This window comes from Pyrgilauda ruficollis, unplaced genomic scaffold, assembly GCF_017590135.1.
Source record: "Pyrgilauda ruficollis isolate IOZ18807 unplaced genomic scaffold, ASM1759013v1 scaffold15, whole genome shotgun sequence".
NCBI lineage: Eukaryota > Metazoa > Chordata > Aves > Passeriformes > Passeridae > Pyrgilauda > Pyrgilauda ruficollis.
This window is the reverse complement of record NW_024513654.1, coordinates 13,383,236-13,396,466: the sequence shown is the minus strand read 5'-3', so window position 1 is coordinate 13,396,466 and position 13,231 is coordinate 13,383,236. Positions and strand designations below refer to the sequence as shown.

Below are 13,231 nucleotides of genomic sequence, written 5' to 3'. Positions count from 1 at the left end.
TGGATGTGATCCAGCCTGAGCTTCTCTATTAGAATAATTTCTTCACATTAAATTAAGGGACCAGGGCAATGGCACTCAAAGCAGTATAAATCTCTGGCTGTGCTGGCCAGATGACCAAGGATGTTTAGGTGACAGAGAAAGATGCAGGGATTTGAGAGCTGGAAACAGGATTGACAGAAAGAAAAATCTGTGGGTGGCAACAGTAGTGTGTAGAAGCTGGTTCTAGCTAAAAGCAGTGTGAAAATAAATATCAGATCACTAGTGGAGCTAAATTCTGGAACATCTTAAAAAGAGGGCTGGAGAGTGAAAAGCAAGTGTAATCTGATTAACCTATGAACGTGATTGCCAAAGGCAGTTACTAGGTGGACCAGACATTCAGATTGAGAAATGTCTGTTGATCTTGCTTCTTTTTTAGTAGCCCTTTTCAGCAGTCTGTTCACTTCTGTTCCACCACTGATTAGTGTGCAGCTCTTCCCTTCCAGTGCTAAAGAAAATCTTCAGGTTTTTCACCACTGACAATGTACCATTGCTGGTACTAGCCTGGAAATTTGGCCAAGGTCAGAAACTCTTAAGTGGATATGACTCTGTTGATCTGTTTGCTTGCAGACATTTTGGCTACCTGGAAGTCTCCTGGACTGTTATGCCAGGTACCTTATTCTTTTTAAACACTGATTAATTGAATGTCAAATGTAAGGTACTTCCTAGAGCAAATTAGGAAACTTGGGAGCAGCCAGTTCACTGGTCTCAGAAACAGCCTGTTATGCCCAATGTTCTTGGGCTGGTTTGTACAGAGCTTGAGTGATGGACAGTGCTATATGTGTTGTTGTTGTTGTCAAGCATGTATGAGCTATGCCAGAAGAGTTTTCATGAGTCATTTAAGCTTTTTATATAAAAAAGACCTCATTTCTTCAACTCCTCCCACTTCAAAATTAGCAATGCTTGAGCAATTCACGCTGAGCTTAGGGGGTGCAGGTAACTTCTTTGCAGTTGCTATGGTTTGCTTTAAGCACAAGCTGTGTTTAAAGAAACAGAAAAGCAATACTAATAAGGACTTCTAACAGCAAGAGTAGATCCTAAAAAATCTGAATTATAATAATAATGGTGAAATAGCTATTTATTGTGGTAGTTGAATGCAAAGTAGGATTAACAGTGGGTATTGCCATTAGTAAGTGCTGAGGATCAATTTTCAAATTGTTTTAACATAAGGCTGTAGTTCCATATCTTGTAGTTTAATTAATTTGGTAGATTTGGAGAATGCACTGTTAAAATAAGGATGCTTCAAATATGTAGCACCATCAAGAAGTAAATTTTTCTCCTTTTTCATTTTAAGGTTATCAAAGCAGACTTCTACAATGCTACTAGGCAAAATACTTTTTTCCTTTTTTCTACACTCTTCAGATCTTTTTGTCAGGTTCTGTATTTATAACAAGGGTGGTACTGCATTCAAAATTTTTTTGGATGCATACTAAAAATATGAAAGGTTCCTTTGTGGAAGATTTTAAAATAAAGAAGCAATTTTTTGTGGTGGAGGATCTCCCCCCAACTTTCAGTATATATAATACTGCCCTTATGCAGTGCATATTTAAAATGGTTTAATCACTTTGCTTTATTATTTTGTGACCTAAATGTTGATTACTGAGAGTGTATTAGCTATGTCATTTCTGGTTCTACAGCTGTTGATCAGGTCTGCTTCAACTCTCTGATTATGTTGCTGAACAGACTGGAAGTCAGGTGATGTTGTGTCTTCCCTTCATCTGTAATCCAGCTGTCACTGTCACTTTCTGCAGCAGCTATCTGGCAAGGGAAGCTTATCATTTTGCAGCTCTTGTGGAGGCAGGATTCACACACTGGTGTACCAGACAGTCGAGTTCACTGGCAGAGTTCCTGGTCACTAGGTGCCATGAGAGTGTGGAAGACCATAGTGCTGCTTAGCCAGTTAGCAAATGACTTGGTTTCTCACACAAACCAAAGGCTGTAACTGCTGTGGGCCTTGGAATACATACTGGGAGTTTGCAGCCCTTAGGGGATCCTGGTTTCTTTATTATAGGAGTGTTGGTGTTTGTGGTATGTGGTACTGTGTTGGCTCAAGCTGGGTTCAGGAATGCAATTGTTGATCCTGTTATCTGTATCACAGTATCTATCATACTGTAGGAATTCAGGAAAGGATTGAAATTGAAAGATGCATTTATAAAATAATTTTTGTTTATAGTTGTGGTGTGTGTTGTGGGTTGATATTCATTGATTTATTTAATTTGTACTCCTGGCAGAACTCCATGTTACCCCAAAGAAAACCCCAGTCCCATCTTACAAAGCTCAGTTACAGGGAGCAAGATGGGAAGGTCAGAAGGAAGACTGCAAATGTCTGCTTGTAGTATTCTGCTGTCATTCTCAACTGACAATGGGACAATGCCATGCTCACCTATCCACATTACTTACTTCAACCAAAACTAGAATATTTTCATGGGAACACTCCAGCCACTTAGTGAAACACCCTGGTGTTAAACTCTTAAAGAAGATAGTGTAAGAAATGCAGAAACTCAGTGGCTTTCTTGTAAAGGAGGATGTTCTAAATTCCCTGCATGGGTCATTTTTAGGAAAACCCATCTGGTTTTACTTAATTCTAGTTTACCTTTACTTTATGTTAGCATATTTTGATACTGATGATAAAGAGTTTGACCCTGATAGCTAGTGAATGGAAAAAGAATAATGTAAGATTTGTGGCTGTTACTGATCACCAGGTGAGATGAGGGTGGGAATTTCTCAACATAGCCTTGCTCAGATAAGCACAAATGAACTTTAGTAATTTGCATGGATAAAGTCTGGCAACCTTTTGGTCATCCTGCCTCAGCCTGGCAGGTCTCATCCAGATATGTTGCTCTGTCGTGTTTTAAATAAAGCTAGCAAATGCTGGAGAACTTGATTGTGGATCACTAACAGTTTGCAGATCATAGTGACCTAGTGGAGATGGTGTGATAATTTCTCCTGGGAAATGGTGCCATCGATGATAGAAGTGTTACAGTCAGCTGTTCAAAGCTGTTTATCTGCACGGAGCGGTTGCGGCTCTCAGAATGCAGTAATTTATCCCATGCCCCTTTTTGTCTTCAAGCAGCATCGCTCCTGGGTTCCTTACCTTGCAGTCTTTCCATGTTCTCACACAATATTTATTCTCTTTCTCCAGATTCTCCACCTTTTCAGTTTTAAAACCTGAGGCAAAAATATGCAACGTTAACTCCCAAGACTACTGTTTAGCAGTGTGAACCTGCACTATCAGACAAAACAGAATTGGGCTCAATACTACCCTTTCCTCTAAAGAGGGATGAAGCTTGTGGGTGTGGTTTTTTTTAAAAAAATATTTATTTAAAAAAAACAAAAACATATTGTTCATCAGAGCTTTAGCTGAAGTTGGAAAATTTGTGTTATTGCTTGCTGGATTGCCATCTAGCAGCATTGCTCTGGCATCAGCAATCAGCATTTCCATTAAGCTTGCAATTTCACACTGTTGGCTCCATTTAGGTGGGAACAGTGAGTACCAGGGATGGGGGCTGTATAAAGAGAGTAAAGGCTTGGAAGTGAAGTAGCCTGCTCGACTAATCCTGGGAGCGATGGCTTGTGCCAGCATGTGCTCCAGCCCTCTGGCAGGCTGTTGATTCTCATTAAGAAAGCAGCCTGCTTTCATGGATGTACCCTTGAGAGCGAGTCATGGGGAAAAGAGAGGACAGCTGTAGAGTGCTGGTGATGGGGAGGGAGCCTGCCAGTTGCCAGCTGCTTTTTGCCACAGAGCTGTGGTGGCTGGGAGGAGGAACTCGGCAGTGCCTGTGGCAGCAAGAGGCAGGGTAGAGGAGTGTCCAGGCAGGTGCTTGTTACAGCAGGGAGCAGGGTGAAGGAGCTGCAGCATGTTGGCTTGTGATGTTGACAGAGCTTTTATTGCTTCCCCTGCTCCCCTGAGAGGGGACTGCAGCTTTGATGCAAGAGTCTTGTGTTCTAATGCTGTGGCTGATTGACAGGAAGCTGCAAGTGCTGTCCCTGAGTAATTGTTTCACTTGTCCAAGGGTGCTGGGATAGTTTGTGCCTCAGGGAGTTCTGGTGTGTTAGTTTGTAATAGCAATGTAACTATTTCTCTGACAGGATTCCTATTCCTACAGCTCTATCTGGAAAATACCTCTGTTGGTTCTTTCCTGTCAAACCCAATCTGTAAATTCTCATCTCCTGCTGAGTTTGTTTTGATCATTGTTCTTCTGAGTGCCTGCCAAAGCTGAATGTGGCCAGATCTGTGCCCTCTTAACACTTAGGTCATCTCAGAATGTCATATTTGAGCCTTTTGCTTCCCTAAATCCAAATTGCCTTTCAGGTATAGCATTTTCTAGAGGTGATTACTCTGTTCTGGGGTCTCTTCTCCTCATAGCTGATCAGTGGGCTGTATGGTTATCCTAGCTTAGCCCTTGTGACTTCCAGTCTGGAACAAGAGAGTGGACTGCTTGTGATTATGGTATTGGCATGTTGTGAGGATCTGCTTTTTTCACATTCTGTGCTGTAATTTCCCTCATGTAAGGGAATCATGCTGAGTTTTGGAATCTGGAAGAATATATTAGAAAGCATTGTTTGGCCTATTGTTTTTCAATAATGTTGACCATTTAGAGACAGAACACTAAGCATAGGTGGACCTTGGATCTGGCCAGGTACAGCCAGGCCTCGTGGTGTTGCTCTGTTTATACTTCCAGTGCTGTTGCAGACAGAATGCTTCTGTTGTCTCTTGTATGTTGGAAGAACTGAAACACAGACCAGTGCTGCTTCCTGAAGAATCTAATCCACTCCATTTTTAGTTGCAGCCTCAGTTGCGCTAGGCCTTAACCAAATCTGGCTTGCCTTGTGCTACAGTGAGTAATGTGGACCTTGCCTTGGGAGTATCTGCATGTGAACAGGATGGCTGTAGGAGGTGCAGGGTGGTTACTGTGCTGCTGAAGCACTTGTAGGCAGATGACTTCTCTGCAGCATGGAAGCATTGCCCAGATGTCATGATCAGCTGCCTTCTAGTGATAGATGGGTGGGGATCCTTCTAAGGGGGTTGTGATTTGAGACACTGGAAGGAGGACACTGAATACACTGTTGGCTCAATGGTAACTTCTGGAGGGAGTGGGAAAATCACTGTTCTTCCCCGTGTGCCCTGAAAGTTGAAGGGTAGAAAATTGGAGAATTTTAGTAGAGCACTGGATCCTATTAATGGATGTTATACTGCAGCTGAGGAGCCCTCACATCTCTCTCTGCGTTGCTCCTTTCTTAAGGGCCATTATATGCACCATTAGAAGATCCTTGACCTGTAAGTGCAGCAGATTCAGTGACAGAGGCATCCGTACTGTGCTCAACACATCCAGCTCTCATTGATGAGTGTTACAGGGCTTTTCTCTTCTGCTCCATTGTGCAATAACACATCAGAGCCTTCTGATGCTCCTGGCAGAGTCTGTGCTACCTTCTGACTTGTCCAGAGGATAATACTACTACTTTGTTCTTCCCTTTTCTCTTGGCCTATCTCCATGGTCCTGTTGCATTACAGGTGATCCAAACAGAGAACACTGAGACACTAAATTAAAAAAAAACAACTTTGTGTGAAACCAGATTTACCTGGGGCTGAATATACTTCTGTTTGAAACAAGGCTTACAGGGAGAGAAGGTAAGTCTGCTATGTGAATAGGAGTAGGGGAAGGAGGCAGTGAAGGGCAACTGTAACAGGAATTACCTCCTTCCTGGTAGAAGAAAAGGAGAGATGGTGGCTGCCCACAGTCTTCTCACTGAGGACCGGCTTGAGGGAGGGCAGCAAATAACTGAGCACGTGTACTGCTGTTCCTTGGCAGACAGAATGGCTACAGAAGCTGATAAGGGAAAGTGTCTTCAAAAGTAGCTGTGCAGCAAAAGAGCTAAGAGGTTCTTCCACTGCAGTCATTTCAGTTTAAAAAGTAGGGAGGATATCTGTGATGTCACTTCTCATCCTTTCACTATAATAATCCTTTGGAGAGAAAATTGTCCAAGAGCCAACCTGCTATATACCACTTTTCACATACAGCCTGTCACATGGCTCTGTGTCCACTCAGCATGCTTGTCTGCTTGGGTTTGAGGCTCTAAACATAGGTGTCCAAAGCTGTGTTCTCTTCTTGTTGATTTAAGAAGCATAGCCAGTGTACTCAGCTCAGGTCACTTACATGAACATACTGGTGGCTGTTTGTTTAGTTACAGCCTTCTCCCTTTATTACTAAAGAAGTCCTAGTGACACTGTTGTATTGTGACATTATGGATGTTCCAAGACTCACCACAGTGGGTGTTTCAGGTCCTGCTAATGAATGCCAAGAACAGATATCTTTAGGGAGGAAAAAAAGGCTGTAGAGGGTACTGCAAAAATGGTGCTGTTTTCCAGTTAATGTTGAAATAGATCTCATACCCAAACCATCCATTGCTGTTAAATCCTGGAGCATAATTTGGGATAAGGTGGCTGAGCCCAGGGAACACATTTGTGTCTGCCTGTGCAGCTGGGAGACTGAATTGCTCCTCTGCTGGGGAAAAAAAAAAAAAAAAGAAAAAAAGAAAAAAAAGAAAAAGATAATTTCCTGGCTAGAGAGGGCAGTCTGCAGGTGGGGTGTGAGAGGCGAACATTTGATTGCAGCAGGGAAAATGTGACACATCTGGTTTGGCTTCAGATTGTTTAGGAATAGTAGCATCAGTGCTCTGTTGGAGCTCAAGGGCAGAGGGGTGTTCAGTCAGTTGGACTTTCCTCTAAAGGTTTATTTTGTGTGTGTAATTGTTGCCGAAGGGCACTCGGCATATGAAGCCAGATCTAAAAGTTGCTAGTTCTGAAAACTTCAGGGCATAGCTGTCCTAATTTTCTGTACAGGGTCTGCCTTACAAACAAACTACAGAGACATGGCAAAGGGATTTAAAGGTTCCATGGTGTTTGTGGTCCTTAGAGGCACTTGAGTAGAGGCTGCTGCAGAATGTGCTGCTGTGGAAAAAGATTGTTTGCTCTTTTAACGTTGATGTAGTGTATATCTCAGTTAGGAATACTGCAACTTTTTTAGGAATATGTGGTTTCCTAGCAGATAAATTTTTCAGTGCAGGACACACAGTGACTGTAGACCTCTGATGGGTTAGTTCTTCTGACCAGGCTCTGAGCCCACACTCAGTTTCTTCTTCGTGTGAAGCATGTCCCTGTCCTTCCTAGTTCTTAGGAACAGCACAGATAGTTTTGAGTGGGCTATGATTCAGTGCAATTCAGGTATAAATACTGATTTCAAGCAGAGCTAATCTTTTGTCTTCTTTCTAACTGAAGCAGGAAAATTAAACATAGATTCATCACAATGGCTGAAACAAATGTGGAAGAGAGAAAGTTCTCCTTCAAGTGTTGTCACCAATAGAGAGCAGTACAAGTGCTTCAGGGTGGTCCATGAGAAGTGCTGAAGTGGGCAGTTGTAGAGTGCTTGTCCTTGTCATTTGGTGGGTGCTTGTGCTCTGGACAAATACACTTGTTCTTTTAAAAATGGTTTCTCCTCACCACGGACAGCTTTCATAGTCACTGTTTTTGGATGGTTGGTGGTGGCTTCTTGTCACGCTATGCCATGACCGGCAGACAAAGGCCATTCAGCAGGGCTCTTGTGGGAGGGTAAGAGGCAAAAAAATGAACATGAGGCTTCTTCACAACATGTCATTGAAATCCAGAGCTCTGCTACTTTGCTTCCACAAACCCCAGCTGCTGGTAATTGAACAGCAGCACCTGGTCATGAGCTCTGGCCCTGTGGACTTTGTGGCTGGGAAGGAGGTAAAATCAAGCTTGTAATTATGAGATGGAGAAATGGCCCCTGAGCTGCTGTGACAGAGATGCAGGGCAGCTGTCTGCAGTCCAAGGCACTGACTGCGGGAGACTTTTTTGCTGTGGAGGTTTGGTTACCTTGGCAACCTGGTTTTAGCTGGATCTTTGCTCTGGTGGAGAGCCCATCTGTACCTGCTACTTTGTTTCGAAACATTTGTTTTGCAGGAAAAGAACTGACAGGGATATTTTCAGAGCTGTGTTAGTGTGGAATCCAGGCTCTGCTTTTGGTCCCAGGAGTTTGTGTGATGATGGGGTGATGATGGTATGGAGACTTATGTGGCTGGATTGAAAAGGTGTTAATGTATCTGCTTCATGAGGTGAGCTGCTGACATGGAAGGGAGAAATGCTATTGCTGATGTTAGTCCTGGAGTAGCTCTGAAAGATACATCACTTGCATGTCTGGAGTTTGCAGGGAATTTTGTTCATTCTTGGTTTTCAGTTCAGCATCATCCACCTGCTGGAAGATTAGACAGAAGTAGCTTCTGCCTGTGATGAGTAAATACCCACTGTGGGGCTGCAGGCTTCCCTTTGGGTGTGCGTGTGTCAACTTGTGATACTCATGGTGAACTTCTAGTATTGTAGAGTAGAGGTTGCAGGACTGCATTCAGAATCTGACAGTTTTGTTTAATTCAAGATCTGACCAGTGTGTTTGCATGGTTTTGCTGTAAGTATTTTGATTTTACCTTTTGTCATTACTTTGTAATCTTGAAAGGGGTGAGTATCTAAATTCTGCCCATACCTCATTGCTGTTCCCTGTGCTTTATCTCTTCCTGTTTCATAGCCTGTACCTTGGGCTGAATGGTCTTTTCTGCATTCACTGTGGAGTTCTCCCAAACCACAGTTTATTTTCTCACCAGTTACCGGATAGAGTGTGACACATGTGTAATGGTGGGGGGAAAAATGGATTAACAAGTTCTACTTGTGCCTGTAAGAAATAGGAGCAATGCGTGGTATTGTTCTGTTGGATGAAGTTACTAATTAGTAGATAATTAAGAACCTTTTAAAAAGGGGTGTACAGTGTTCCAGCATTGACTTTTCAGGACATCTTAATTCAGATGTTTTAAGTCTTGAAATGTGTTGACTTCAGAGCAGAGAGTACATGAAGAACCTCTTCTAGTCAGGCATCAGCTTTCACTCCTGAACAGCTATAATGCAGAAGAAACTAGTTTTCTGAAAATTTCAACAACTAGGAAACAAAAAGGATAAGAAACTTTACATTTTATTCAAGTGCATGAAATGCAGTTGTTTATTGTAAAGTCTGTTTGATTAAAGCATTTTTAGCCTACCTTTTTGTTAATTACCACTGTTACTAACTGATACTGGGTGGTTACAGCAGCAGCTTTTGTTGTTTTATTATTTAAGACAAGTGTGAACCAGATCTGTAATCTTTATGGCACAGCCCCAGATAACTGACACAATAAAGTACTACATCCTTCTTTTTACCATTGCAGCAGCATTGACACAGAGCTACAGAAAAGCTGTGCTGGGGGGGTTTTCTTACCTTTTTTATTTTTTATAACTGTGGGTATCAACAAGAGTGACAGTTTGGGGCTGACTATGCATACATCGTGTTGATGATACATGAAGCAGAAACGAGACAGTTGGATTCTCCAACCCCAAAGCTCACTCCAGGATCCAGCAGATAGAAAAATCTTGAACTGACTGAGTTAACAAGAGATATACCTTGAGCCTGAGTAGATTTGATTGGGAAGTCAGTGAAGGAGAATAAATGTGGGAAGGCAAAATAGCTGTCACTTACCTGTTTGGCATGGTATTTTAGTAACAAAAAGCACCGCCAAACCCTACATATAAATTGATATATTTCTGAGGTGAATAGCTGGCATTTAGTTTAATTTACAGTAGACAGTGTAAATGCATCTGTATGTAAGTGACTTGTTGAGAATGGCTTTGCTTTTTATAGTATTTAAAAAGTACTTATTATTTTCTCCTAGCTTTGATCAACTTGTTGAAGTTCCTCATGTCTAATGAGACTGTGTTGCTGGCCAAGCACAACATCTTCACCCTTGCTCTTATGGTGAGCATCTTTACCCTTGCACAAATCCTCTTAATTTTAACAACTTAATTGTGAATTAATATTAGGAGATATGAGAACAAGGCCATGAAGCAGAGGAATATCATGGTTGGTTTCACTAGGTGTTTGGAAAGGGCAGCGCTTGGACTCACTATAGGGTTGGCTCATTGAAATAAAGAAGTCTGTGTGAGGAAAAGCCTAGTTTAATTTTCCAGATTTGTTAATTTTTTTGTTGTTGTTGTTCTGTGGTCCTTTATATGCAAAATAGAAACATGCTTCTGGCCCTAGATAAAACAGTATTTAAGCTTCTTGTCTGTCTTTGGTACTATAAGGAAAATCTGCTGCAACTGCAAGCTATTAATTTGAAGGTTTTGGACATAATGTGTATTGCTTCTGTTGCAGAAAGATTTGGGATAAATGTTGCTGTTGCAACTTCTTTTCACTTGCATAGGTTGTGAACCTGTTCAACATGTTCATCACTTACGGAGACACATTTCTGCCGACTCCCAGCAGCTATGATGAGCTGTACTATGAAATCATTCGCATGCACCAGAGTTTTGACAACCTTTATTCTATGGGTGAGTACCTCCTGACTCGTCAGGACTGCTGCTGCCGGGAAGTGAGGGTGGTGCAAGAGGGATGTTTGCCTCAAGTGTTTCCTGAATACCTGCCACTGATGTGTGCTGTGCTGGGTGAGCATGTTTTGTGTACTAGGGCATGTTGGTAAGTTAAGATTTGAGAGAGGGATCAACTTATTAAAAGGAGAAGTTTTTTTTAATGTCACAAAAAAATAGAGACAGGCTCCTTGCCTCTCCCTCTGTCACTTAATGTTGGAAATATAAATTTATTGTCACAATGGAGTGTGTGGTATTTAATGCATTTTGTGTGGTTTTCTTCTATTACATTTGACAATTTCAAGTCAAAAAGCAGGTACATGCTGCAGAACCACCCAGCATAGAGAAACACTGAATGCAAATAAGAATTTGGAAAATAATTTGAGAAACTTACAGCAAGAAGCTTGCTGTGCTAGACAAATCACATCTACTTCACTCATTGCCAAAGCAACCAGGAAAACAGCCCTCACAAACCTGCTTGCAGTGACAAGTGAGTCGCTGGACTGAAGAATGTGCCCCCTGGCAAAACAGGGAGAAGCTGCCATCCTTCAAGAGAGAGGGAAGGGAGCCAAGTGACACCCAGCAGGGAAGAGGAACAAAGAAAAGCAAGGAATGTATGGAGGCATAATCAGTCAGTGTTACACACTGGCACCTGCAGCCCAGGGTAGCTGCAGCAGCATTGGTGTGCTGCATGCTTGAAGCTGTGATAAAAAGAATATGGCTGTGTTCTTTGTTTGCTTCATTCCAAAAGGACCTTTCAGTCCTTCACCCTCTGCTCCCGTCTCAGCGTGATCACCCAACGAACAACAGGAATTAAATAAGCGTATAAGGAGAGTTAAAGGGCAGACAGTTGGGCCACAGCCCTCTTCTGACATGGGGGGAGACATCCTCACCTAAATGAAAGTAGCCGAGTACCCCATGTACTGCAAGCAGAAACAAACTGCCCTTTTGTATAAATTTCCCAGTGTTTTCATCTGTTACATAAGGGATTGCTTGGCCATTTTTGTGCCCTCTGAGTGCATGAGGTTTTTTGCTAATCCATTTTCTACTCCCAAGAGTTGCAACTAGTAAGATGAGGTGCTTTTACTAGGTAACAATTTTTTCAAACCCATCCCCTGTAGAAGCTGAAGTTAAGTGGAATAGAAGTATAATGCAGTCAAATACTTCCTCAGTTGGGTTGCGAAAGGCACAACTGAGCTGTTGAAACAATTTATCACATGAATGTTTGCCATCCTCCTGTGTAGAGTAAACCCCATTGAATTACTCTTGCAAATGCCTGAACTGAATCTATTACTTCAGATATTCCTGTACAGTACCTACTGTTTGACAAAACAATGTTACTCAGAGATGATGACATTTTTCTGCAGATGACATGTAGTGGTGGAATAGAAGGTGAGAAGGTAGCACTGTCTCAAGTTAATGAAAGCTACCAGGTGTCCTGATAGCTTCCCTTTGCTTATCAGCCCATCTCTGAGACTACAGTGATTCTTCTGTCCCCTAGCCTTTGGGTATTAGCACAGATAGAGAAAGCTACTCAGTCCTTTAATTTTTCTGTTAATGTGGATGAAACTTTCCATGTTGGGAGTGGAAGTGGAATCTAATTGACTTGTTTTTTTTTTCTCTTGTTCTGTAACTAAACTTTATCCAGATCCGCAGGACTGAAAGCTTCTGTCCTTCAGTTGTAGGCATAAGTAGGCAGCCACTGTGTTTAAGCACTCACTTGTAGAATCCATGTTTCTGGATGATCCTAAATTTGGATGGTGAGCTGTTCCTTCACTTCTAAATTGAGGGTGAATCTTTCTTATGAAGTCTAACCTCCAGAAAACTCTGTATGTACAAATTCATAGAAAATTCCCTTTGTTCAGGAAAGATGGAAATTAATCAAAACATCTGCTGCAGTATCTTTTATTGTTTTGATGCTTACCAGGAGTTGTGCAAGTAACTGCCACCATAAAAACACTACATGTTTTGACCTAAATAAATATTTTTGGTACTCTGGCAAAAAAGAATTGGATTCCCTAGAAGGTCTTCCTGTTGCGGAATGTTTTCAGATCTGCTCTTAAGTCTGTCAGAGACCATCTGTGCAGGAGAACACCACCCTTCTTGCTACAGGCAGTGTTTTTTCTTTACGCTGGTGTGTAATTCCTCTCTGCAGCTCTAGATAAATGGGCATGGGAAGAATGCTTCATTGCTGGAGAGGGTTTTAACTGCAGTATGTAGTCCAGTTCAGATGGAGCCTTGTGTTACCAGGAGCTGGAGGAGAACAGCTGTGTGTGGAATAAGAGCTATTCTAGGCTTGGGATGCTGCTCTGTTTCTGGGGAAAATGAGCTGTCTGTGTGATAGTGAAAGCAGTTTGGAGGACCCAGGTTCTCCCATCCCCTCTGGCTCAAGTCATTATTCTGTTTGGCTCACCCCTTCCATGTTCCTTATGTTTCTTAGATGGGCTTTGAAGGGAATTTCTTACTCTGGATCACAGATTCTTAAAGATGACCTTTGTTTTGATGTGGCTCCTGGACTGCCATCTTTCCAAAGCAGACTTTTTTTCCTGGTTTGAATTATGAAATTGCTAGTTCTGTGCCAGCATTGCAACTGTCTTCTCCTTTCAGTTCTAAGGCTGTCTACCAATGCTGGACAATGGAAAGAGCCTGCAAGCAAGGTGACCCATGCATTAGTCAATATTAGGTAAGGAGTAGAAATTAATTGCTCTTTTAAAGTTTCTCATTTCCTGTGTGACT

General features: G+C 42.1%; 1 protein-coding gene across 4 annotated transcripts in view; it reads left to right on the top strand.

Annotated features, from left to right (window-relative positions):
* The window catches only part of ARMH3 (armadillo like helical domain containing 3), a 125,213-nt gene that overhangs the window by 43,421 nt on the left and 68,561 nt on the right, over window positions 1–13,231 (top strand). For all 4 annotated transcript variants that reach the window (XM_041460983.1, XM_041460981.1, XM_041460985.1 and 1 more), the window contains exons 21-23: window positions 9,802–9,884; window positions 10,333–10,459; window positions 13,103–13,178. In XM_041460983.1, the coding sequence (XP_041316917.1) occupies window positions 9,802–9,884; window positions 10,333–10,459; window positions 13,103–13,178 (286 nt within the window). The remainder of the gene's footprint in view (window positions 1–9,801; window positions 9,885–10,332; window positions 10,460–13,102; window positions 13,179–13,231) is intronic.